The sequence below is a fragment of the Medicago sativa genome, chromosome 4, assembly GCF_051527215.1.
Source record: "Medicago sativa cultivar Bolivia chromosome 4, Bolivia_mono, whole genome shotgun sequence".
NCBI lineage: Eukaryota > Viridiplantae > Streptophyta > Magnoliopsida > Fabales > Fabaceae > Medicago > Medicago sativa.
Window position 1 is genome coordinate 53,753,971 of NC_140752.1, and position 27,449 is coordinate 53,781,419.

General features: G+C 33.4%; 3 protein-coding genes across 3 annotated transcripts; 2 read left to right on the forward strand and 1 right to left on the reverse strand.

Moving 5' to 3' along the window:
• Nucleotides 1-6,958: 6,958 nt before the first annotated feature.
• Nucleotides 6,959-13,072, forward strand: TPR7 (Tetratricopeptide repeat (TPR)-like superfamily protein). Its single transcript, XM_085701568.1, has 11 exons — nt 6,959-7,324; nt 7,997-8,227; nt 8,779-8,835; nt 8,962-9,090; nt 9,377-9,454; nt 9,549-9,619; nt 10,080-10,129; nt 10,250-10,448; nt 10,552-11,110; nt 11,821-11,964; nt 12,500-13,072. Exons 1-11 carry the CDS (start codon nt 7,229-7,231, stop codon nt 12,644-12,646), a joined length of 1,761 nt encoding a protein of 586 aa, XP_085557694.1. The 5' UTR covers nt 6,959-7,228; the 3' UTR covers nt 12,647-13,072.
• Nucleotides 13,073-15,885: 2,813 nt separating this feature from the next.
• LOC146929845 (uncharacterized) lies at nt 15,886-16,794 on the forward strand. Its single transcript, XM_085701569.1, has one exon. It carries the CDS (start codon nt 16,063-16,065, stop codon nt 16,513-16,515), a length of 453 nt encoding a protein of 150 aa, XP_085557695.1. The 5' UTR covers nt 15,886-16,062; the 3' UTR covers nt 16,516-16,794.
• A 3,448-nt stretch (nt 16,795-20,242) lies between these two features.
• LOC146929846 (strigolactones hydrolase CXE15-like) lies at nt 20,243-21,811 on the reverse strand. The gene is made up of 2 exons (XM_085701570.1): nt 21,108-21,811; nt 20,243-20,673 (listed from the first exon to the last, which is right to left on the reverse strand). Exons 1-2 carry the CDS (start codon nt 21,761-21,763, stop codon nt 20,373-20,375), a joined length of 957 nt encoding a protein of 318 aa, XP_085557696.1. The 5' UTR covers nt 21,764-21,811; the 3' UTR covers nt 20,243-20,372.
• Between the last annotated feature and the right edge of the window lie 5,638 nt (nt 21,812-27,449).

Here is a 27,449-nt window from a genome sequence, read left to right on the forward strand (position 1 = left end):
TGGTAGAGGATCTATGTTATTCGTGTTCTTGAATTGTGAGTTCTTCATTGGTTACTATTGTTGCGATGATGTTCCCGTTCTGGTTGGTTGCTTCTAGTGATGGAGTAGTTGTTTCTCCATTAGCATGGCGAACAATACTTCCTACTATCTTCAATCTTACTAGCAATTGGTTGAGGGTGATGGTATTTTAGATTTTTTTCAAATTGTTTTTAGATAAACACTTATAGAGTTGACATGTAATATTCACTACTACAGAAATGACATTAAAATCGACTTTTCACATCGGGTGCCAACCGATGTACCTAAAGGTGATGTTGTATGTTCACACCTTTTCCCATCGTGTACCTACCCGATTTGGTAAGTAATTTTACCGTTGAAGTTAAGGATGCTTGTGGTGCGATTTGATTCAGTTTTGATGCTAAAAGGCATCCTAACGCGAGATAAAAAAATATGCAGTTTGACTTGGTTTTGTTTCATTGGCTTTTAAAATAAAAATCAAACCAAACCACATCTGATTTGGGTTGATTAAGTTGTTGAAGTTTTTTGCGACATTAAAATCAAGTTAAAAGTTAAAACAACTTATTTTTCGCAATTTGGAATTCCATCAAACATTGCAATTTCATTTTCATCCATCAATGTTCTTATCAACATAAACCAAATTAAAAACATCTTCGATAAGAAATGCAAAATACTAAAATTTTGTCATTATCTAAAAGTTTTGAGTGAATATCAATGATTTAAGATGTATACATTTTTAAAATAAAAAGTAAAGAATAAACTTAACAAAAGAAAAACACATGCCATTCTATGAAGGATCTCATTGAAGTGCTGGGTTGGATGACATAAGTTTAATCGATGACATAAGTTATTTTCCCGCTCATTTTCAGCATTAGGTTAGCAGTAATTTAACCTAACAAATTCCATCTAAAAAATGCATCGCACCAATTTCATTCATATCATGTTGACTATATCCTTATTTATTAATTTTGTTAGGTCTGCAGCAATTTAACCTAATATTCTCCCGCTCATTTGCTGTATTAGGTTAGCAATAATTTAACCTAACAAATTCCATCTAAAAAAATGCATCGCACCAATTTTATTCCTATCCTCTTACCTTTTTTTTGTACACTTATTTAATACTAAAAAATGCATCGCATCAATTTCATTCATATCATGTTGGCTATATCCTTATTCGTATCTCAATCCCTTTACAATAAACCTTTGCGGAGTGTAACACCCTATTTCTATTAAGCGGTAAAACGCGCGAATACATCAGAAATATTCTAGAAATAGATGTTACGTCTCAAAATAAAACCAACTAATGTCATGCATATATATATAATATTTCAACGGTCAAAGCGGAATTCAAATCATAAACTTCAACATATACATGCCATGGTCAAATATATCCTCATATGAAAATACTTCAAGTCCGACAAGTGGACAATAGCAACAACATAGCAACAGAATCCAAAACATCAAATAGACACTAAGCCTAATCAGAGCCTAGATACTACGACACTGACACGACAACGGAAAAAGCTCCCGTCGTCCAAACATCCAACAAGCAAACTCACCAAGCGTCTAGTCCTGCACAACGTCTACCCATCCATACAGACAGGTAGGCGGTCGAAACCACTGGGGGTAAGTATTACATTAATCATAATTCACGAAAAACATTTATCATGAACATTGGAAATGAAAGACATATTCAAGAATATAAAACAACAAATCATACATGTATTCACAGTCTTCATGATTCTCATGCCATTCAAACCATTCCATATCATCATTCCAAGTTCATATCAACAAGTGTATCATACACGTATCACATATACATAACCCTTCCTCCTAGAACACTAGCATCACATGATCATTATTATCCCCCATCACTTAAATTTCAAGCTATCACATTAATATCATAGCATAGCATGCATATGTACCTCTAATCAAGTCATCAACAAAAGCTCATCATTTATCAACATCAACCAATGAAAACATTATTCACTTCATTACTCATCTGACATGCTTATCTTAACAAGTACAATTCATCATATCGAAGTTATAAGCAAGCCATCATCATTATCAAAGAACATCACCACCTCATATATGTATATATATATACATATACAAATCTCACCTCATCATTATTAAATAACCATCATCAATTGATTCACCAAGTGTATAAGCACAAACAATTAAGGCATGCAATTAGAGCATAATACAATTATTCACAACCATCCACAAAATTCACCAATGTACATATACACCAATCCACATCTTCACAACATTCACCAAATTTCACCAATACACAAATTCACCAAGTCATATATTCAATTATGACACAACTCATCAATTATTCAAATGCATGCAATGTTCTACACTCTTCTCTAGATGCATGTGGTACCAAAACACCTCAAGGTCGTCACCTTCGATGCAACAAAAACATCGTAATCACCTCAATTGGATATAAAATCCACCACCATCAGTCATGAAGGCATGAACATATGACTCGACTCAATGCATATGTTCACACAAAAATAATCACCTCACCATCACCAACATTATGCATACATGAATTCATCACAAGATCACCATCAATATTAGCATGTATGAATTCACCACCAACAATCAACATTTAACATGTTCAACAAACAACATAACATAAACATGTTCATCACCATTCAATTAGTATATATGCATCGACAACAATTAAGATCACCAATAACATCCACAATTCAATCAACATATAGTTGTCACATATATACATCACCAATCATCTCCACATAAATCAACATATAGTTGCCACATTTCCACATAATTCCTTACAATCCAAATAAAGGAACAAATACAACATATGATCACAAACATCATATTCATCACTCAAAAACCATTCATACATCATCTCATAATCATATTAATCTATCCATAAAGGATTCATAAGCAATTGGCTCTCAAAAATCATTTTCTACCAAGTTCGTCTCCAAAAATCACAACATAAAATAATTAGAGGTTATGAACCAAAACCAATCCTACAAGCTCAAATGCCTATGCCATGTATTCTCACAAGTCACTTATATGTACAGTAGAGTTTACATAAGCATTTCATCGGCCAAATACGATGAATTCATGAAAAACTCAAAGTTCGTCTCACTTTTCCACTCTTTACAAAAAAAATTCCATTTTCAAAGCCAAACAAGTTAGATCCATCACCTCATAGATTAGATAGTATTAAACACCTTAATTGAACTCATAAAACCCAAGTTTGAAGTTTGGAAACAATCCATAAGTTTTGGGTCGACTTAGAAATAGTTATGCGGATTTTTCGTAAAATTTTCTCGAAGACCTCCTTGGAGTATTTTCCTCATAACTCAAAAACCAAAAATCATTTTCAAGTCAAACCAAAGCCATTGGAAAGCTAACAAAATTATCTACAACTTTCATGTTTACACCAAAGACCAGATCAAAACAGAAACGAGGGAAAAAGACGCAAGAACGCGAAACAGAAAAGCTGTTTCTGGGTAATTTCGCTATTAGCGTAGTTTGAGCTATTAGCGCAATAACTCCAGACAGTTTCGCTATTAGCGCAGTTCTAGCGAATTTCTTCAGTAGTTGCGGGTTTTTACACCATTTTTGCCCAAAATCCCAATTTTCAAACCCCCAACTCCCAAATCAACTTCCAGAAAGTGTTTATGGGTCAAAACAGGATCAATACACTTAAACAAACATGATTCAAGCATTAAAAACAACAACATAGCTCATTTCATCAAATTCACAAAATTCTTTCAAAACACCAACATAACCACCAATCTCCTCATGAATCCATAAACAACGATTTCAGTTACACAATTTTGATTCTAACAGTTCAACAATCATCAACAACAACTAAGGAACACAAATTCATGCACAATTCAACATCACAACCTCATTTTTCATCAAAATTGCTCAAGAACACAATATACCCACAAATGCACATTTCAACATGTTAATTCACATACTAACATGCAATTATCATACAAATCATGCTCTCAATCATAACAACAACAATTATGCACGAATTCAGAGCAATTAGATTCAATTTATCAATTTCATAAAAATGGGTATAAATGAAAAATGATGAAATTATGATCAAAAACTAACCCCCTTACCTCTAACACCAAGAATCTTTAATTCAAGCCTCAATCTAGCTCCTAGATGATGAATCCCCTCCTCTAGCTCTAGCCCTTGATCTTGTTCTACTCTCAAGCTTCTATCTCTTCTCTTCCCAAATGAAATGAAATGTGAAATGTTGTGAAACCTAATTTTCACCAACAACTAGAGTTTATATATGATGAACACTATTTTGTGAACATTGTTCATATTTGACTTTTAATTATGAATTGATAAAAGTTGCTTGCTGAAAGATTAAATATAGACAAAGAAACACAAGAAATAGACTGAAAATATTGTGAATGAAGTGATGTGCAAAAGGAATACGAAAATTATGTAATTGGGGTTAATTTTGACTAGTGTTTGAGTTGAAAACGTGAATTTTGGGTTTGAATTGGTGTTTAGGCAGATTTGTGGATTCAAACAAGAAATGGAATGGAGATTTTAGGGACGCCACACTTTCTAATCCTAGAAAATGATAAGTCTATGAAGATGAAGATCACCACAAGAAAGGATTCTTGATATGATCAATACAAGGTCCAATCCAGAACCTAAAGAGCAATTACTCACTTTTTTTTAACAAAATTCAACTTGATTTTTATTCAATTTTCGTGTCCTATATATAGGTAGGAGGGACACTTGCTGAATTACAAAGGAAAAGGCAAATAACTCTTAAGATTCCTTCAGCCAAATTAATCTATCATTATTTCCTATGGCTGAAGTAAATTAACATGAATACAAGAAATGGTTACAAAACAAATCAATGAATGAGGGTGGCTGGTCTTGATGATCATGAAGATGGTGATTTAGGACGTGATTTTGATGATGATGATGATGGTTTCCTATGCTGAAATGAAGTGCCTTCATTGTCTCATTGATATCTTGTCTGGTTCCTTTTCAATTCTTGCATCTTTCCTCCTTCAGATTAAATGCTCTTTAATGCCTTGTCTTTCTTTTGTCTTCAGCACTTCTTTGCATAAAATAAACACACAAACGTTCCATTTAAAGCTTTGGAAGCTTTAAAATGGATTAAACACACAAAATAAGCAACTTAGTGTTTTTGGGCCAAAATTGATCCCTTACACCTTTTTATTACAACATAATAAAAACAACTACATAAAATGGGCAGCAAGAGATGCGCCCCACCCCTCCTCCAATGGTTTGATGCACATGACCATTCTACCCTCCATGCTTCCTAGTGTAGGTTTGAACTCCAAGACTTTTGCCACCAATTGAGTTAGTGCCTCCTTAGCTTTCTTGGCCCTTGCCCTTGTCATTGGTCCTCCTAGCCCTTGAATTGAAGCACTTGTATCATGGACAATTATGCCCTCATCAATATATGTGCTCTATTCAATTGGGCTTATCTCTCAAACCTTAATGGGCCTAACCCATTTCTATTTTAACACCCAAAATGTCACTACTCACTTAATGGTAAATTACTCAAGAACACAATATACCCACAAATGCACATTTCAACATGTTAATTCACATACTAACATGCAATTATCATACAAATCATGCTCTCAATCATAACAACAACAATTATGCACGAATTCAGAGCAATTAGATTCAATTTATCAATTTCATAAAAATGGGTATAAATGAAAAATGATGAAATTATGATCAAAAACTAACCCCCTTACCTCTAACACCAAGAATCTTTAATTCAAGCCTCAATCTAGCTCCTAGATGATGAATCCCCTCCTCTAGCTCTAGCCCTTGATCTTGTTCTACTCTCAAGCTTCTATCTCTTCTCTTCCCAAATGAAATGAAATGTGAAATGTTGTGAAACCTAATTTTCACCAACAACTAGAGTTTATATATGATGAACTATTCAATTGGGCTTATCTCTCAAACCTTAACGGGCCTAACCCATTTCTATTCTAACACCCAAAATGTCACTACTCACTTAATGGTAAATTACAACACTAACGGTCACTTACCGGTAAATAAAATGATTACTACACTCTCTCTAGTAACTTGATAAAATAATACTCTTACTAAGCACTAAAATAATTCTCATTCAAAATTACAAAATTACCCCTACTCTCAAAATGACCAAAATGCCCCTAAGTCCAAAATGACTAAAATACCCTTCTACACCGAATTCTACAATTCCCAACCAAAAATACACACAGATGCAAATAATCACATAATAGCACACACAACACACATAAATAAATAATAAAATAAATCTAGCGAAAATCGGACTGTTACACGGAGCACAGGTCAAAAATCTAGTTCAAATTATAAATTTTGAACCAAAACTAACTGTCACATAAGCAAAATTTTATATGTCACAAACACTTATAATAGTTAACCAAACTATCAATTAACAAAAATAGATAAAAAAAAAATACACGTATAATGTTGAAAAAGATAATGACTAAAACAAACATCAGATAAAAAACTAAAATAAAAAATAAAAGATTAAAACAAATATCAGATAAAAGATAAATTGGAAAAAAAATAGTTGAGTATATTTTACTCAATCCGTTTCAAAATGAGTGTCACTTTAGCCAATAAATTTTGTTTCAAAATGAACGTTACTTTATATTTCCAATACAACTTCTTCCAACTTTACCTTCAACATATACTCAAATTTTTCTCTCACAATTTTCATTGCAACTTTAAGTTTGTCTTTTTCTTATAAAGTAAGGGCAGTTTGGTAAAAGTTTGTTCATTCTTTAATCTGTGTCCAATTGGCTAAATCCATACTCGTTTAGAAACTGAGGGAGTAGATATACAGTTGGAGTGTAGGGTCTACGGAGTAATTTTAAAAGAAAGAACCAACCGCATATCCATCTCTACTTTCTCAATTTTTTATTTTTCTCTTTCTTTTCAACTTTGGTAGGCGCACCTCTAAATTTGTTTCATATATTCATTCTCTTCGTACTTTCCCTATATCATCTCAATCCAACACTTTTTCAAATATAACCCATAACAACAATCTTCAATCTTCATTAACCTTTCCAACTTATAAAGTAGAAAGAGAAAATCACAAACAACACACACTCTCTCTCTCTCTCTCATCGTTTTCGTTTTCAATCTCAATTTTCGATTTCGATCATAATTCAAAATGTTTAACGGTATGATGGATCCTGATTTGATCCGAATTGCTCAAGAACAGATGAGTCGTATGTCACCTGCTGATATGGCTCGGATCCAACAACAGGTTTCTACTTTTTGTGATTTGCATGTTGATTTGTCGAATTATGTTTCATAATGGTTGTTATAATGTTATAACCAACTCAATTTCATAGTTAATTCATCAATCTCAGCAAAAATAAATTGAAAATTCAATAGTTTTTATTGTTTTTGTTTGATCTTGTTGTTTTTTTTTTAATTGATTGTGGAGATTTAAATTTGAATGTTTAAGATAGATTTTCAATCGCAGATCGCAGAAAATAGTTGTTTGTTTAAATTCCGCGCGCTGCTATAGCTACAATTTGATGATATTTTGTAGTAAATAGCATATCTCGGAACGATAGTGATTTGTTCAAATTCTGTTATAAAGTTGCTATAGCTATTATTTAACAAAATTGGATATCTTGCATTGGTTACCTCCAAGATTGATTCTAATTTGAAGTTGAAACTCGAGCTTTTGATTCTAGAATTGATTACAGAATCGATTAACTCAAAATCAATTTTTGTGTGCATAACCAAATACGTTAATATGTGTGTTTTTTGGAGTTTTGAATTTGAATGTTTAAGATATTATGCATTGTTTCTTGAAGCTGAGTCTTGGTACGTAGGATTAGAACTTTTTGCTTTTAGAAGTATATGTTCTTATTGATATAATGTGGAGATTTAATTGATGTGTTTTATTGTTGTTTTGGAAATATAGATGATGTCTAATCCAGAGTTGATGAGGATGGCTTCAGAAAGCATGAAGAATATGAATCCTCAAGATTTTAAAATTGCCGCTGAACAGTTAAAGCATACACGGCCTGAAGAGATGGCTGAGATTGGTCAGAAGATGGCTAATGCATCTCCCGAAGAAGTAGCAGCTATGCGTGCTCATGCTGATGCTCAGGTCAAATATCAATTGAGTGGGGCTGAGATGTTGAAGAACCAGGTCAGTAGTAATATATATCAGTTGTCTTTGTAAAACATGAAACCCAAGCCATGGTCTTTTTTATTTTCTTTTTCATATTGATGTGTGTGACATGAGATGAATCCGAAGGATACAAGAAGTTTGGAGTAAGTTCCACAATTCTCGGAGTACACCCTTTTGTAATTTCAAAGTGTTGCTGAGAATTGGAAATCTATCACATTCCGATTTTTCATGATGGAAGCATAGTATCTGACTATCTGCATATATTCGTCCTTAATTTTTAAAACCCAACTTAACCAAATTATGAAGCCTTGAGGAAAACTCTTTTCCTCAATTATTTCGGCTTCAAGAAGGATCCATAAATGGAATTACATTTGAATAAAGTAGCTTCCATAGAATGATAGAATGAATGGTCTGATCGGAAATATACATGGTGTCATTGCATAAAGATATGAAGTGTTACTCTTTGTACTACCCTAATAACTGATTATAATTTTTTATTTTCTGTTAAACTAGTTGGTGTCGTGTCTAGTCTAGCGTTTGTCTTGATGATTTAAAATTAAATTTTACAGGGAAATGTACTTCACAGTCAAGGGAAGTTCGATGATGCTTTGCAGAAGTATAAGCTGGTAGGTGAACTTTACTTAACTGTTACCTTGGCACCTTTTTTTTCTTCTTGTTTATGTCTATTTTGAGACTAAAGGAAATTATCAGTTTTAAAGTCTATCATGTTTTAATTTAATTTTACATTCCAGGCTAAGGAAAACATTAAAGAGATTCCATCTTTTCAAAGTAGAAAGCTTCTTTTGGCGCTGTCACTAAACTTGATGTCCTGTTACTTGAAGACAAGGCAGTATGAAGAATGCATAAAAGAAGGTTCTGAGGTACACATAATTCCTTCCATTTTGTCATTGCAATGGGATGTTAATTATAATTTTAATTGCCATCTCCAACATGTAAGCTGTGATATTATTTTGGGAAAATTTATCAGCCAAGGAGACTATAAAGAAATTTACATAATAATTGTATTATGTAAAAATAGGATTGCTACTCTACTCTGATACAATGCATATACTATATTTGATTTTAACCTGCTATGAATTTACTTTCTGTTCTGAAAATAGACTGTTTCATCCCAGCAATGCATTAATGCTCTTCTAACTATGGTAGGTTTTAGTATATGATGCAAAGAACCTCAAGGCTCTTTATCGAAGAGGTCAAGCATATAAGGAACTTGGCCAGCTACATGTAAGCTTCAAGTGACTTAAATAGCTCTTCGTATTAAAGTTGTCAGTGTATGTTTGTTCACATCAATATTTAATGGCATTCCTGGTTTGTGTAGGAAGCCGTTTCTGATTTGAGCAATGCAGTTGAAGTGTCTTCTGGCGATGATACAATTGCAGACCTTTTACGGTGTGATCTTGCTCCCTTTCTCATACTCGCATCTATCATAGGAACATAATTATTCGTTCATCTACATATGACATATATGATACATCTATATTTATGACTGTTGTGATTGACAATTCTCTAATTATGGGTGGCTTTCATCAAATTTTACAATCAATTAATCGTTCAATCAATCAATGTAAACAATGGATTGGATGCTGAATTAAGTATATATGTAATGTGTTCACAGTTTTGTTTTATCGATTGAATATTGAGTGTCCTCTAATAAAGGAGTTGATACGGTTGAAGTAAACTGGTGTTCTTCCTCCATTCCTCTTCTGTAATTAATTAGAGAATATAGCTGTTATTTTCTTTTTAGGATAACTTCTTTTTCAAAAAAGGGGGGACTCGGTCATTAGAATTTGAAGTAAACTGGTCTCTAGAGTTTGGACTCCTGTTTGATGTCATCAACTGTTTGTTTCAGGGATACTAAGGAACAGTTGATAAAGGAAGGTGGTGATCGTGCACCCAGAAGTATGTGTTCCCCTCCTCTTTTCCTTTTGACCCCTTCATTTACTCCTAGCCTCCCTTAAATTTATGGCTCTAAATTTTTAATGGATGTCAGATTTAACCTTTTTTAAATCGTGCATGTAGAATTAGTAATTGAAGAAATAACTGAAGAAGACGAGAATGTGCCTTCTGGAAACAACAGAAGCTGCTCTTCTGAACAAAAAGTTGATCAACCAAAAAAGTTTGGTGACTCTTCTAAGAGTAAAAGTATAGCTAACAATGGGAATCCGAAATCAACTTCAGAGAGTTTAGATGCACTGAAAAAAGATCCAGAAGCCATCAGGTAGTTGGAATTTTCGTAAACGTGGGAAGCACATTTTGTTTTAATGTTTTTATAATAATCATTAATCTGCAAAATTGATTCACAATCTCTTTTTATTCTACAGATCATTCCAAAACTTCATTTCAAATGTCGATCCTGCCACTCTGGCTTCTTTAAATAATGGACAATCCAAAGATGTGTCTCCAGATATGATTAAAGCATCCTCTGAAATGATTGGCAAGATGTCACCTGAGGAACTTCAGAAAATGCTTGACATGGCATCTTCATTTCAAGGGGACAACCCATTTTTTGGAGGAGGTTCCTCTAATTCTCCTTTCAACCCAGGATCTATTCCTCCCAACGTGACACCTGATATGTTTAAAACTGCAAGTGATATGATGAGTAAAATGCCACCAGATGAGCTTAAGAAGATGTTTGAAATGGCATCCTTACTAAAAGGGAAAGAATCTATTCCATCATCAGCAGCTGTGGACAAGAATGAAAGAAATGTTTCACAGTCAAACTTCCCATCCTCAAGCACCACTCGTGCTTTTGGAGAACCAAGTTCTTCTAACAATGCGTTTTCAAATATTAGAAATGCTTCAGAGCCAAACTTCCCATCCTCAAGTATTGATTTACAAGAACAGATGAGAAACCAGATGAAAGATCCAGCTATGCGGCAGGTATGTTCATAAAGCACATGAAATTATCAGCATCCTTCCTCTACATGACTGGCTAGAATAAATGCAACCAAATTTCATCTTTCACTTCTCATATGTTAGTAGTTAGTACTCCCTCTAGTCCCGTATACCAGTGATAAAATATTTAAAATTGGTGTCTTATATATAAGCAAAATTCAATTATCAATTCTGTTTAATCATTTAATGCTGTTATTCCAAAATTTCTCTTGAATTAAATTTTAATTCACCTTTCCAATTATATTTGTATATTATATTCCTAAAAATGCGAGGAATGCCAAAAGTTGCAGTTTTGTTTAACACGAGAAGGCGAACAAACTTTGTGTTTTCATTGGTTTTGCAATGAATTTCATTTTTGACATATATGATCAAAATAAGATATATGATTATTTTTTCATCACTTAGTTGCAGTTAACCAACTTTTCTTAAGAGGTGTGCATAATTTTTTTTAATTAAATATTTGACCCAAGGGAGTAGTTGGTAATTTCTGATTAAGTATACCCTTTAATTATTTACTTTGGTTTTTAGTTGTTACTTTCCATGTCTGAAATTTACTTTCATCCTGGTCAATGTTGTGCACTTGTGTTTTTCTTTCCGAAGTACTATACATAATTTATATCTTGCACACATTCTGATGTTCAGTATTATTATGTTTGTTTCCTTATTTTAATTTCTAAGTTTATGTTGTTTTGCAGATGTTCACATCAATGGTTAAAAATATGAGCCCGGAAGTGATGGCAAACATGGGAGAGCAATTTGGTTTCAAGCTTTCACCGGAAGAAGCAGCAAAAGCTCAGCAGGCGATGTCATCCTTATCACCAGAGAACTTGGATAAAATGGTATGTTCTTTTCCAAAGTCTAAAGTTATATAAATTTGTATTCATCAATAAAATTATGCACCTAAGATTAACAAGATGGTAAGATGAAGGTGTGGCCATACTAGGAAATGTAACCAAATGTGAGAGAGTATATGAGCTTGTAAAACATTCGAATACAAGTACAAGATAATTCTGCGGCTAACTTTATACACTTTTCTTTTACTGGTTGATATTACTTACGGGTTTGAGCCTGTGCAGAATAACAAACACGTTGGGTTTCTGCTAGCAGTCCCAGTGTTTCCAATGGGTGGGATGGCACATGGCACAAAAATCTGCCATGGCGCCGCATGGTTTAGATTTGCAACACGGGTCCTAGCATGTCATCAGTGCCATGCCTAGTAGGACCATGGGGTGCCTCCTGTAGTATTAGGATACATAATAAAGGAGAATTAGAGCAGTTAAGATTAGTTAGAGATATATCACGGACATGGATATAGAGGAATTCTTCACTTTTGTTATATTAGAACTGAGATGAACCTTTTCATTGTCTTCACAGATGCTTTGGGCGGACAGGCTTCAAAGAGGAGCTGAATGTGTTAAAAGAACAAAGAACTGGTTGCTAGGAAAATCAGGCCTTGTCTTTGCAATATGCATGCTCATTTTGGCTTTCATTCTTCACCGGTCAGGTTTCATTGGTAGCTAGAATAAGCGTTGCACATTATATGAGATTCCTTAATGGTTCAAACTCCGGCATGGCCTTGTGAGGCGAAATGATTGAATGTCATGCCTGCCAAAGTAACCAAGTAGAGAAGAGGTTGAAACATAGTAACATACCATTGATTATTTGGAAAGCAATGCCATAATGTTGTCTCAACAGTTTTTACAAATTGAGGATGCGATTGACACTTTTTTCCCCTCTCTCTGTAATATATTAGCTTTTGAATTATTTAATGTTTATCATGTAGAACTGGGATGAATCCAACCATTCAGTAAATTTAGCCATTACCATACCCTAATTTTAATGCTTGTAGTTGTAACATTCACTCATTGCAGTAAACCTTTATCTATATCTATGTTATATAAAGGAGGAGCAAAATGGATTCTCTGACTCTCCTCCCTCATTCCAAAACATGCGTCTATCTCTATCTTGATCTTCTTTTCTCATCTGAATTCTAAAATTATGGCAATTAAAATAAGGGGATAGTAGATGCTGAAAATATGGTATTAAAACTTAACTTTGGTCATAGTAGAGGCTGACTATGTCTCCATTCAAGAAAAGAAGAGAGACACACTAACCTGTATGTTGGAGGCGACAGAGTAAACGTCGAGCGCTCGAGATTATGGTCTCTTTTTTGGGCATGTAGAGGCGATGGAGTACTGTTCTTTTGGCTAAGGCGCAGAAAATGGAACAATGGACTCCAGGTTTCTCCGGCCATCTTTGGAGGGGCAGATGGTGGAGGATCTATGTTGGTCGTTCTTGAATTGTGAGTTCTTCGTTGGCTACCATTGTTGGGATGATGTTCTCGTTCTGGTTGGTTGCTTCTAGTGATGGGGTGGTTGTTTCTCCATTATCATGGTGAACAATATTTCCTACTATCTTCTTACTAGCCATTGGTTGAGGGTGATGGTATTTTAGCTTTTTTCAAAATTTTTTTTTTTATATAAACACTTATAGTATGGTTGAAATTGTTTTTATATAAACACGTATAGTATATATAATGTTATTATTATTTTATTGAGTATAAGGTGAAATTGTTTTTATATGTAAGTATATAATTTTACCCCCTCTAATTGACATTTATGGAATCATCTCTGGGTAAATGTGCAAATTAAAGAAGGTTCTTTAAGCTAGTGAAAATTTTATAGTTGTGAAAACTGTTCTAGTTCACATTGAAGGAACTGTTATGAAATGTCATGATTGAATAAGATGATTGCACCGTTCACAAGGACTACAGTTTAGATCATCTTCATCAGGAACTTCCATGGATCCATCAACAAACTGCAATTTGTTCTTCGCGCCAAAAGCACGAATCATGGAACGACTCCATGCAAGATAATTCGTTCCATCCAATAGAGGAGTAACAAGAACTGAATTCGGACCTTCACTTGGATGAACGTAAAACACCGATTCAGTATCGGGTTGTGTTTGGCGAAGCATGGTGAAAACGAGACGAGACAAGAAAATGCAGAGAAATTTCAAGAGTTCAAGCACGAATCAAAGAAATTGCAGAGAATTCGCGAAGAATCAATGGCGTGAGGTTGAAGAAGATGAAGAAATGTTGTTGTAACTAACTTTGTAACAAACTTTCTTCATGAAGATGAGAGAGAGAGAGAGAGAGAGAGAGAGAGAGAGAGGGAGGGAGGGAGGGAGGGAGGGAGGGAGGGAGGGAGGGAGAGAGAGAGAGAGAGAGAGAGAGAGAGAGAGAGAGAGAGAGAGAAACGCTCTGATAACATGTTATGAAATTTGTAAAAATGAATATCTCTCATTTCACATAGATGAATCAACATGTACAAGGAGTATATATATGTTTACATAGCTCCTAAGTAACATGCTTATCTCAGTTATTAACAAACTAACACAGTTACTTGTATATCAAGTAACTACACTAACTGAGCCAAACACATACTCTAGATAGTTTTGTTAAAGAAATTTTTGTATTACTAGGTGTATTTCGAACATTCTCTTCAAGAGTATATTGTCTAACAAATCATTGCTTTCCAAGTTTACACTTGAGAAAAGTATTTACTAAGTGCATAAACAAATTTTTAAAAAAAGGGGTCACAAAATCAAACATCTCTTTTAACCATTACAAAGAGACAAATAAAACAATTTAAAGATAACATTTATATAGATAAAGCAAAAGAAATAAGAGAGAAAATAGAACTAAAATCCATTATTTTACACTGATGAGAAAAAACTAAGCAGTAGTTGGAGTTGCTATGTGAAATTAAAGTTTTTGTGGGTAATTTGTGTTTTTGGTTCTAGTATTTATATATATTTTTCTTTTGATCTATGTAATTATGTTTAGTTTTGTTTTTCATCTCTATCACGTGACAATCATTCATGAAATTATGGTGTGGCATCTCAGTGCTATTTGACACCAAAATTATGTTGTGGCGTGCCATGTCAACACACACATCGTCTAAATTTGATGAGTAGGTGACATGATGGACGAAAACAATGAGAATCATAAATTATTAAGACAAAATAAAAATATTTCACAGGAATATGCTTAATTTTTTTTTAAGGACTACAATAAAAAATTACTACACTCTCCCTCTTAATAATTTCATTTTCATCCATCTATTATTCGAATTCCATCGAACATTGCAATTTCATTTTCATTCATCAATGTTCTTATCAACATAAACCAAATTAAAAACATGCACAAAAAACTAAACATCTTCAATAAGAAATGCAAAATACTAAAATTTTGTCATTATCTAAAAGTTTTCTTTGAACATCAATGATTTAAGATGTATACATTTTTAAAATAAAAAGTAAAGAATAAACTTAACAAAAGAAAAACACATGTCATTCTATGAAGGATCTCATTGAGCTTCTATGAGTGCTGGGTTGGATGACATAAGTTTAATCGATGCTTCTTTTAAGTTGCGGTTTGACGCAGTTTGGTTGTTAAAACAAAAATCGTAAACCTAATCAAACCGCATTGTTGAGTCAAAAAATGGTTCAAATACATTTGAAACAAACACGGTTTTTTTGTTGTTTCGGTTTATGTTAGTTCGGTTTTGGTTCTATTTCAACAACCCTACTAAATATAAACATTCTTATAAGAAAACAACAATGGGGTGAATCCTTTCCTAAGAAGTTAAAACGAAAAAAATTAAGTAAATTAAAAAAAAAGACAGTTATTTAGATGAATCGTTATTATTCTTAATCGTAAAATTATGAAACGCGTAAACCACACAAAACCTTCTCTCTCCCTCTCAAAGTGCAAATCCGTTACAATAATTGCCTAAACAGTCGCTCTTAATAATTCAATTCCTCTCCATATATTATTCCTTTTCTTATCTCTTTCCAAAACCTCTCTTCATTTTTTCCCTTCTTATTCATTCTTCTTCCAAAATCATGAACAACAACAATCACTCCTAATAATTATGACGACCAGCCACGCTCTCACTCATTCACGCACAACGCCGCGTGGTAAAAGACGCGGCGTTGGCGAAACAGCCGGCAACGCAGCAGCAGAATGCGCTGCCGTATGCTGTTGCTGTCCATGCACGGTTCTCAACGTCGTCGTCCTCGCAGTCTACTCCATCCCGACCGCACTTTTCAAAAAAGCCGTTCATCGAAGACGACGTAGGTTAATGAAAAACAACAACAACGTTAACAACGTGAAGAAAAACAACGTTAACGACGTGGTTTTGTTACAGTCGCAGAGATCAAGCAGTGTTGCTGGGAATGATATTAAGATTGATTCGTTGGAAGAGCATTTCGTGAAGGATCGTGCGGCGGAGGAAAAATCGGAGGAGGTTGCGTTGGAGAAGGAGATGTGGGCACGGTTTGCGGGAACCGGGTTTTGGAGAAGTGATTCTCAACGTCAACCGTGAGTTAGTTGAACCGGTGAACCGAACCGGTGAAACTGTTGTATATATAAAAAGGATCGGTTATTTCGGCAGAAGATGCGTTCGTTGATTAAGGCAAATGCAAACGTGTTGATGGTTGCGGAAATATCTAGAGTTTGTTATTTAAATTAGATTAATTATGTATTTTGTGTTTTTTAAATAATTATTATATGTTTTTAGAAATGAATGTATATATTTTTTCTAATATTATATTATGTAAAATTTTGGAATGTAGTGCAACATTCTCTTGATGCTTGATTGTCAGTATTTGTGTTTGGATCATTGCATAATTTTGGTCGACATGGAAGAACTGTTGTTGAATTGATGTATGTTGATTGGTGGTACTAGTGCAAAAGGTTGATTACAGTGGAAATATATGAAATAACACCCACGTGATTCAAAAAAAAAAAAAAACACCCACTTTATTTTACAATTATAGGCATATTACATTAATCTAAATATTTCTTCAAAAAGAAAACATTAATCTAAATAAACATATATATACAAAAATATAGGCTCATAACATAACTCTATTAGTTGCGTAGAGTTTTGTTTTATTGGAGTTGATTGAGAAGTAGATACGTTTATTTGTTTAGCTCCTTTCCTCCCATTGCTTTCAAGCTTTGTTTTTTTACAATACGTACAAATGATGGTGCAATTTATTGGTTTTGTACCTATTATTAGAAAAACTGTTATTTTCTGTTTGTTTGCAAAGGGTATTTCAGCAGTGCCGTCTTAATTAACATGATTGTTTTTGACATACATCAGAGTTTTACTTCGCATCCAATAAATACATCCAACAAGAGATCACCTTTCTTCCAAACTGGCCTCTTATAAAGGTGGATTGATGTGCTAAAATTGTGAATTTTTTTTAGGTTAACTTTACATTTATAATGCATATCTTTTAAATTAAGAGGAATGATATTTGTATAACTATTTTATAGCAACTTTTGTAACAACTTACTCTCTTATATTCACATTATATTTTTACTTTCTTCTTCTGTTGCTTTGGTTTGGTTTTCGTGTCAATACATAATTTTCTTTGTAAAAATAAGGTTGTCCATTACATTGTCAAATAAATGAATGTTCAAATACTCTTAAATTAATTGACTAAATTTGTCATACTTGTTTTGCCGGTGTTGTCTTTTTAGTTTTTGCGTATGAAAAATACATGGTTGGAAAGAAGAATTCACCTTAACCGATTGTGTTTGAACAGGGTTTTTTGATAGAATGATAAATATTTCGTACCTATATTCGATTTGAAGTACAACGTACTTAGGAAGAGTACTTATAAAATGACACGCTTAACTTGCTAATCGCAATGAAGGTTTATTAAGGGTCTCAAAGGAAAGACGACTTTGTCATTTTTCTAAAAATCTTCAATATTGTAATGCATTTCTTACGGAATTGTGGGGTGTTTTTGGAAGCCTATCTCTAGCTTATCCTCAAAGATGCGGAATGGAGCTTTTTATTGACCGATCCATTGTTGTCGCAGTCATCTATGGTGTTGAGGTTTCGTCTATGGTTGTTCGATGCCTTCTTCATAAAATTTATGATCTCATGCAGATGCAGTTCGATTAGGAGGTTTGTTTTCGTCATAAACATCGTGAGACAAATATTTGTGCAGATCTTTTAGTAAATAAAGGTTGTCTTCAAGAGATGTCTCCATGATGTTATGGGAGTCAATACTCCCAAACTTATTCCAGTGTAATCTATTTCCTTGAGCTTAGACCTCTTCTGTTATCCAAAAAATGCCACAAGTCATTTTCGTATGACCCGTTATTATTTCAACTCCTACTTGGTATGTAGGAAGGACAACATGTAATTTCCACCTAATAGAGAAACATGACTAAAAAGCATACCACTTATATAAATCGGTCATATACATTGAGATTTCTTTTGTGTGACAAATAATAACAAATACCATATGATATGATCACAGAAGATTTGAAGTTTTTCACCGTGGAGCCATCCCAAATTGGATGGCGGATGATGCAAGGGGAAAATTCGTTATGGATGAAGCTCCTTCTCGAGAAGTATGGTCCAAATATTCGCGGAATTTTGGACGGGAGTGGCTCGGCTTGCCCACTTTTTGCGTCTAGTTGGTGGAGAGATGTGGTTAATTTAGATAGGGGAGGAGACACAAATTGGTTCAACGAGGAGGTGGTTAGAAAGGTCCATATGTTGATACGAGTTTTTGGAATGTGGCATGGAGGGGGAATTACCTTTCCGGCTTAAGTATCCTCATCTCTTTGAGGTGTCAAACCAAAAAGAGGCGAAAGTGGCGGATATTTTGGTGAGGTCCGAAGGGAGGTTGGTTTGGAATTTGTTGTGGAGGCGGCGGTTTTTTGTGTGGGAGGAAGACATTCATGGTGATTTGATGGAGGATTTGAATGGTCATGTTGCGTCGGGAGGGGTGGATAGGTGGAGGTGGAAGTTGGAGGAGGATGGGAGTTTTTCGGTGCAGTCCATGTATAGGAAATTGCTAAAGGTGTTGATTCCAACGGAACCGAAAGGGGTTGAAGAGTTGAAGGTGTTCTCTCGAATATGGAAGAGTCCGGCTCCTTCAAAAGTGGTGGCTTTCTCTTGGAAAGTGCTTCTTAACTGGATGCCGACAAGGATTAACCTTTCCCGGAGAAATGTGGTTCCACCAAATGCTTCGTTGAGTTGTGTGTTTTGCGGTGTGGCTGGTGAAACGGAAACTCATGTTCTTGCATTGTGGGGTGGTGTGGAAAATTTGGGAGGAGTTGTTGTGTTGGTTTGAAGGGGCGTTTATTATGCCTCCGGATCTTTTTACCCATTGGGCTTGTTGGGACAGTTTGGCAACGAATAAGAAGGTTAAAATGGGGTTGAGGCTCATTTGGCATACGGCGATGTGGGTAATTTGGAAAGCGAGAAATGATTGTATTTTCAATAATGCCGTGATTAACGAGGAGGATTTAGTGGAGGAGGTCAAGGTGTTGTCTTGGCGGTGGAGCATTACGTGGCTAAAAATCCCAGCTTGCCTATTCTATGAATGGGTTTGGAATCCGAGGGACTGTTGTTCGCGATAGTGTGGGTCTCCTGCTGTGTTTTGGTGGTCTGCTGTTTTCTGGTTTTTTGCTGTTCTCAGGTTCTGTTTTGCGGTTCTGTTTGGCAGCTTGAGGTTGCTGCGTTAACCACTGCTGGGTGCCGGTTTTGTGCAGTTTGGTAATCTGTTTTCGGCCATCTGCAGCGGTGTTTTAGTTGTTATAGCAGCAGTTTGGATTTTGGCTGTTTTCTTTGCTGTTTTTTCCGCGTTTGCGGCCCCTTGTATTGTTCCTCTTTGCGTTCTTTGGTGCTTCTTGCACCTAGTTCGGCTTGCAGTTTCAAAAAAAAAAATCCCAAATTGGATATCCCTACTAGCTAGTGATATCAAATTTTTGGTTCTATGACCAAGAATCAGATAGCCTCACATATACATCATTCAAATTGAGCCGTGATTGTCGGATTGATAATTTCACCATTTTATGATTCATTATGACCAATGATCCCTTTTAATCTTGTATATTGTACTACTGTCAAAATATTTTTAAAAAGCTAGGGAAGCCCTTTTATGAATCTATATGCACATTGATATTATTGAAGCTGTATTAGAGTCACATATGGTCAAGGTTTTTGAGTTGTACAATGTGTATATGTGTATATGTGAAATCATCCATGTCAATTTCAACCATAGACTCAAAATGCATCATATGTTATCTTACAATGGGAAAGTGCAATTCAACACAACTTTTGGACACAGTATACAAGATACCTTAAATGCTAATACAATAAAAAAGAATGCATGTTGCAATGATGTATGAAGCTCTCAAACTTTCCCCCTAATTCTTCTCTATGAATTGTTTGATGACCAACATCAACTCTTTTGATGGTTCTGAATTTGGATCAATAGTAAAGAATCCATGTTGCTGTCCTTCAAATTCTACATACTCTATATTTTTACCCCAATTCTTTAGCCTTTTTGCATAATCCTCTGCCCTATCTTTAAGCAAATCATTTTCTCCAACCACCACAAGAATTGGGTCAAGATCAATTTCCTCATGACTCTTACTTCTTGGTCCAAATGGATTCACAAGTGCGTGATCAGTATCCTCTCCAATGGGTATAGAAAGCCTCCAATACCTGTTCAATATTAAAGGTACAAAAACAAATACACCTTTCAATAAGCAACAAATAATAACAAATCAATGTTCTATTCTATACACACCATAATTTTGACACTATTTTTATATTGGTCTGACGGCGTGTTTGATATCCGACACATATTGTTCAATACTAATACACATGATTTGATTCAATCACTTCAAAGAATTAAATCATTATCAGTGTCGGGTATGACGTGTCTCGGTGTCAGATATGTAAACACGACACTGACACATGATTATGTCTAATTATGTCATTTTATTTTAAATTTAGTACCATGTCCGGTGTCCGTGTCTGAGTTTGTAACTCTTCTCTTGTAACTAAATGATTATAAAATATTAATTGATGCTTTTGCTTGGATGATGTAAAATATTTGGTATGCAAAGTGAAGATAGGAAATCAAATTTCAGAACCTGTCAATAAGTTCCAAGTTGAGAAAAGCATCATCCGGTCCTTCAGCTTCTGACTTGGTCCTCACGGTTCCACCAAAAAATGGTGCCAATAAAACATAACCCCTAACTCGAACCGGTGCCAACTCAACCGAACCAAACCCAAGCCGAACCGCCAAATTATGAGCTATATTACCACCAGCCGAGTCACCTGAAATAAAAACCCGGTTAAAATCAGCCACATGGCTCAACCAAGGATCCATCTCACTCCTCAAAGCTTCTTCTTGAAGCCACTTAACAGCCATGAAACCATCTTCAATAGCACATGGAAGCCTATTCTCCGGTGCAAGTCGATAGTCAGGTGCAACCACTACTGCTTCAAGCTCAGAAGCGAGCTTGAAGCAGTAGTTTTGACAGTTTGGCCATGTTCGTGAGCCGATGCAGAAGCCGCCACCGTGAATGTAGTAAAAGATTGGAAGCTTTTTGGAGGGTGATGAGTTAGCTGGCTTATAGAGGCGAAGGTGAAGATTGTGTGTTGAGTCGAAAACAACATCTTTCCATAAAACAGTGCCGTTGTCTTGAACTGTGATGTTGAAGGCTGGGTTTAACGTGCGAACTATGGAACCGTCGTTATAGACATGAAGAACACCACGACATTCGTCAACTATAGTTTTTGACATTTTTTTAGAAGCAAAAGAAATATGATTAATGAAATCACTAAGGTTGGTGAGTGTGAGAGAGAGTGAGAGAGTTAATTTAAAGTTTGCTATAGTGGCGTTTTGTGGAAGTAGTTTGTTTGCAGACGTGTTTGCAATGTAAGACAAACAGGACGATTACCTACCCAGGAAATACGACACGGGGAAGGGAAGAAAAGGGCTATTTTTTATCATCAATAATAAATTATTAGAAAAGCTTATACAAAAATTCTTAACATAATTTAATTAGAATTCTTAAAATAAATATCCTTCAAAAAAATTCTTCTAAAGTTACAATTCAATCAAAAACCCAATTGGTTCCCGTACGCACTTCAAGCAAAACTTCAAAGCATAGACATCTTTCCTTTGGTACTTAAAATGTTATTGTAAGAGGTCAATTTTCTTATCCAAATTGGTTCATACTCAAAGCAAAAAAACAATGTCATAAAATAGATAGTATGAAAACTTCTCAATCAAAAAGAAATAAGAAAAATACATTTAAATCATATGCTTTAAGGTAAAGTTCACACACATTTCCTTTGCATTATAAGAGTTTAATCAATTATCAACACATAAATGTATAACACTCCCAATGCAATGCAATAATGTGTCAAATGCATGCTCTTAAATACTGCATGATCCGGATATATTCATCTCTTTTTCCTTTCCTTAATTAATAAAAAATCTAACATGTCTTTCTCAGCATCATAAAAACATATAAAACATAATAAAATAAAATAATTATACCACTCAACATCACATCTTCATACACAATTATCATATAAAATATAATTGAAAATGATCACATTTAAAAAAGATTAAATTTTACCGTGACAATACCTTTTAATTATTTTTCTTTTTAAACAATGGAGTAATCAATTACATAAAAAGATAACCAATAAACCAAGATTAACATGTCGTGTTTTTAGTGTCTTTAGTGTATTTAGATGAGCATTAAGAACGATGGATAAACAATTAAAATAAGGGTCATGTTAACTTGTGCCCTAAGGGCACAAGTTAAAAATCTAAAAAAGGAATCAAAACATAAAGTTTGTATTGAAAAAATAAGTTTTTAAACTTTCAAGACATTGAATGCACGATTTCCAAAATTAAATTTCTACATTTAGCTTCTAAACTTGTGCCTTGAGGGCACAAGTTAACATTTCCCTTAAAATAATTAAAATGAGAAATAATGATTTGCTAATAAAGAGATATGAATAAATACACCAAAGATTAATAATGATACGCAAATGAAATCCAAAGAATATGACGGTAAATGAAAAATGAGAAAATTTTCTAAACTAACTCTCTTATCAATTTGGTCATAAAACTATTTGATGTAGGAAGAATTTAATGTAGGAAGACGGGATGCACGCATTGAAGACGAAGTGACGCGCAAAAAGGGTTCAATGGGGTGTCCGATTGACTATTAGTATACATTTTCAGAAAGGGAATCGACCCACGAATAGAACTCATCGCTTTGCCATGTATAGGCATTTTAAGCCATCCGAATTTTATTATCACAACCCAATTTTATGATTTTTCTGTTTTGTTTTTTGTTTGGATTTTCGGCCCACCAGAATTCTTATTTCCCAAGTATTTAAGCTCAACATTTGTAGCCTAAGAGACAGCTTTTGATTCAATAAAATCACAAAGAACTTTTCTCAATAGCCTAAGAGGCAGCTTCTGATTCAATAAAATTACAGAGAACTTTTCTCAATTTATGGTGAATTCCGGAAATCAATTCGACAGGTTTGTTGTTTGCAACTTGTCTGATTGGCGTTCTAGGTTTAGAGCTTACTAAACTTTGCTTCCGTCTGCGTCACTATTAAAATCAACTAAACATTCTTATTCTATACTCTATCCATTAATTTTCTACCCTTGTTAACTAGTTATGAATCAAATTGATAGAAGAAAGTATAGACGAAGGTGTTTTGTTTTATTTTGTGTCGGGTGTTCCATGCCATTGTTGGGTGTTCACGTATATATGGTTTGAGATTCTGAGAAAGGCTGGACAAAATACTTTATCCCGTATACAAGAAAATAGGTCAAATTTTTACAAAATTCTATTTCATTAGACAGCAAAGGGTATTTCAAATCCAATCAGAAAAAATTATAACATTTCTGCGTACCCTCGCTGAATACATACCATTCCCAGGATAAATGCCACCTTATTCAATATGTTCAATCACATCAAAGTATGTCGTCTTCACATAGTGAAAAATAACAAATTACAAAAAACACACTATAAAATTCTAAGAGTACTTGGTCAATTTTTTTAAAGGATAGTCTTTATTTAACTATGGCTGGCACAAGCAGTATTATGGAATTAACTATGGCTGGCACAAGCAGTATTATGGAAAAAACAAGAGACGTCCATTCTTAAAAGAAATTGCACCTAATCAAACATTTTTTTTAGAGAATCTAATCATAAATGTACATAAAACAAGTAAGACTTTGTCAAAAAAAAAAAAAAAAACAAGTAAGACGTCCATTCCTGCAAATAGTTTAACACATACGTTAAATAGTAGAATAAACTGCATTTATTTGTCTCACATATTTTTCGACGGGGATTAGTCTCTATAAGCAGCGGTGGAATTTTCGTACTAATTTCATAATAACTCAAAAAAATCCAACTTGAATCTATTAATTCTTAAAAAAATAATTCTCTCTCAAAAATAAGTTAACGCATGTGATGCTATATTAGTCATTTCACTTTTTATATTTAAATGAATTTTTTCCCTTAAAAAAGTAAATAACCATAATTGTCTATTTCTTAAAAAAGTAAATAACCATAATTGTCTATTTTTTTCTCTCAAAAATTATTTTTTTCATAAATAATGAATGTAATGATACTATTTTTGAAATTTAGACATAAAATATGCACAAAACGAATATTGAAACAATCTATTTTACAATAATAATTATGATGAGATTCCATCATAAAAAAACAAGTATATTAAGCTTTGATTCGATATAAAGAAAATAGCTATTTTTTTTGAGGGAAAAGAAAATAGCTAGTTGATTTTAGTACAATTTTCTTGTCACTGTGCGAAAAAAAAAAAAAAAGCAGGCCCACCTGTTTGACTAGATGTTTGTTTGATAATAATGTCAATGTCGAATTGAGAAATGGTCCACAATAACCTTCACTATCTCCCATGAATCCAAGTTTTGATCGTACTTTTAGAAGGGCGTTATGGTGAATTCAAACTTCTCACTTTATTCCTTGCCAACCACACTTAAGAATATGCCAAAGTTACTAATTATTAATAAATACCAAAATTAATAAAAATACCAAAAACAATATAAAATCACAACAACAAAATTATCCCTAAAAAAATAACAAAATTATTTGTGCCACCGACAAAATTAGATATGAGACTAGACGACTAGAAATGAGCAACAACCATATACACCATAGTCACGGTGGGGTTTTCTTTAACTTTACAAAGTAGCAAATAAAAAGTTTAGAAGTTTCGGTACACGTTTCCTTTTAAAAAAAAGACAATTTTTATGATAATTTTTTTAACATTCCTACTCCTCTTAAAAAAAAAAAAAAAACACACATTCCTACTGCATATAGTAGAAAAATCGATTATTTTGATACTGATATTTATATACTTTTGTTGAAATGGAGAAGTCTTAAACACCGGGGTGGATTAACCGGTATTAGCTACCATAAATGATCTGATATGGGGAGTCTTAAACACGCAAGTGAGTTTAAATATTTAACCAAAATCTTAAGAACTCGAGTCTATGGATGCTTTATATTTTGTTTGATATCTACACTTTTACTTAATGTAAAATTTTAATTCAGATCGACAGATCACAATGTTAGGTGTATTAGATCATTGTTCGACTAGTTGAGGAAGCGAGAGTGATTCCTAGTGTTGAATCAAAGATGTCGCATTTAAGAAAGAGATTGTTCTAACGTGTCAAGTGTGAGTTATAAAGTCTCACACTAGTATCGCTCAACTCTTTTGTACATCTTTGTGTCACCTAAATAAATTTTAGTGTAAGTGGAGCGAGCCTATTGAGGGTTTAAATGTATTTGTCTTTGTAAGAAAATAAACCACATTCCTTAAATATTGTTTGGAAAAAATGAAAAAAAAATTAATTTTACAATTAGTGCATCACATCATAAAAAAAATATTGACTTAGCGTGTCACGTCAGCTTACATGCACAGTCAGATGAGTCAGGGTCTATTTATGAAGAATCTTGATTTTACAAAGATGAAATCTAAAAATAATTACCGAGAGCAAAACCAAAAGTGGCATATATTACAGGGTGATAAAACACTATTAACCCAAAAAATAAAAGTATAAGTTATTTGCTATAACTTTCAGATTAATATAATTCAATTTTAATTAAAAAAATCTTCTGTAATGATATATATTGTTGGTATATACTTAAAAATACAAAAAAAAAAATACAGTTAAGTGATCACATTTTTCTAAAATACATTATAGTTACTATTTCATATCTATGTATGCTTTTAATAAGCTAAAATTATATTAGAATAAAAGAAAAATAACAAGAATATAGGGAAATAAACTTAACCATAGAAAATAAATAAAAGGAAAAGAAAAATTAAAAATAAAAATAAAAATAAAAAGAAACAATAAAGATAAAAGCTATAAATTGAAGGGTGTTGTGAGTTTAGGGTTAAATATGTTTTTTATCGCTATAAATATGTCAACTTTTCATTTTAGTCCCTCTAAAATTTTCCTTCAACTTTTAGTCCGTATAAAATTTTCGATCACTACTTTTGGTCCATATTTTTAATTAATTTTTTTATTTTTTAATGAAATTGTGCAGAAATGTGTAGAATATTGTAAAAACATTTCCCAAAAAAATTAGAATTTATTAACAAAACATAAATTAAATATGAATTTTTAACAATCAAAAATATAAAAATTCATATTAAATTCATGTTTTGTTAAAAAATTCTATTTTTTAGGAGAGATTCTTATAATATTATGAATTTTTTTTTTGCAAAATTTTATTCAAAAATATGAATTCTACATATGAGTTTACTTTAAAGGAGGAACTAAAATTGAAAATGGGAAATTTTTAGAGGACTAAAAGTTGAAGAAATTTTTTAGAGGAACTAAAACGAAAAGTTAACCTATTTAACATGTGAGTTTATGCTCCATAACATATGTTATTCACATCAATGTGCTCTAGTGTTTTCAATTATCGTTTTGGACGTATCAACATGCATGAGTTGTGAATCTATCTATCAGGCAGGAGTTTGATGAATTGACACAAATTGATCTCATCCTCTTTCACTGCATCACTTCATAGACTAAGAATACACATGTATAAATTACATTAACATATTGCTATAATCTATTCTCTTTGATTAACGGTTTTACTATATAGATCCAATTTTAGGGAGTTCACTTGTTTAGCCAAACAACTGATATAATCATCTGTTTTATATTTCTCCTTAAAAAAAATAGTAATCTAAACTTAAATTTAATTGTATTAATTAATATTTTAATGATCTAATTATAAAATATGAATTTTTTTTATTTGTTCAATTTTTAAGTTTCATTGAAAGTGATTGATTCATTAATTCATATTAATGTTTAAAAAAAAAAACATTGATACGAATCAAAAAGGAAGGAGTATAGAAGGACTCGATGCTTTATACCTAACTGTTGA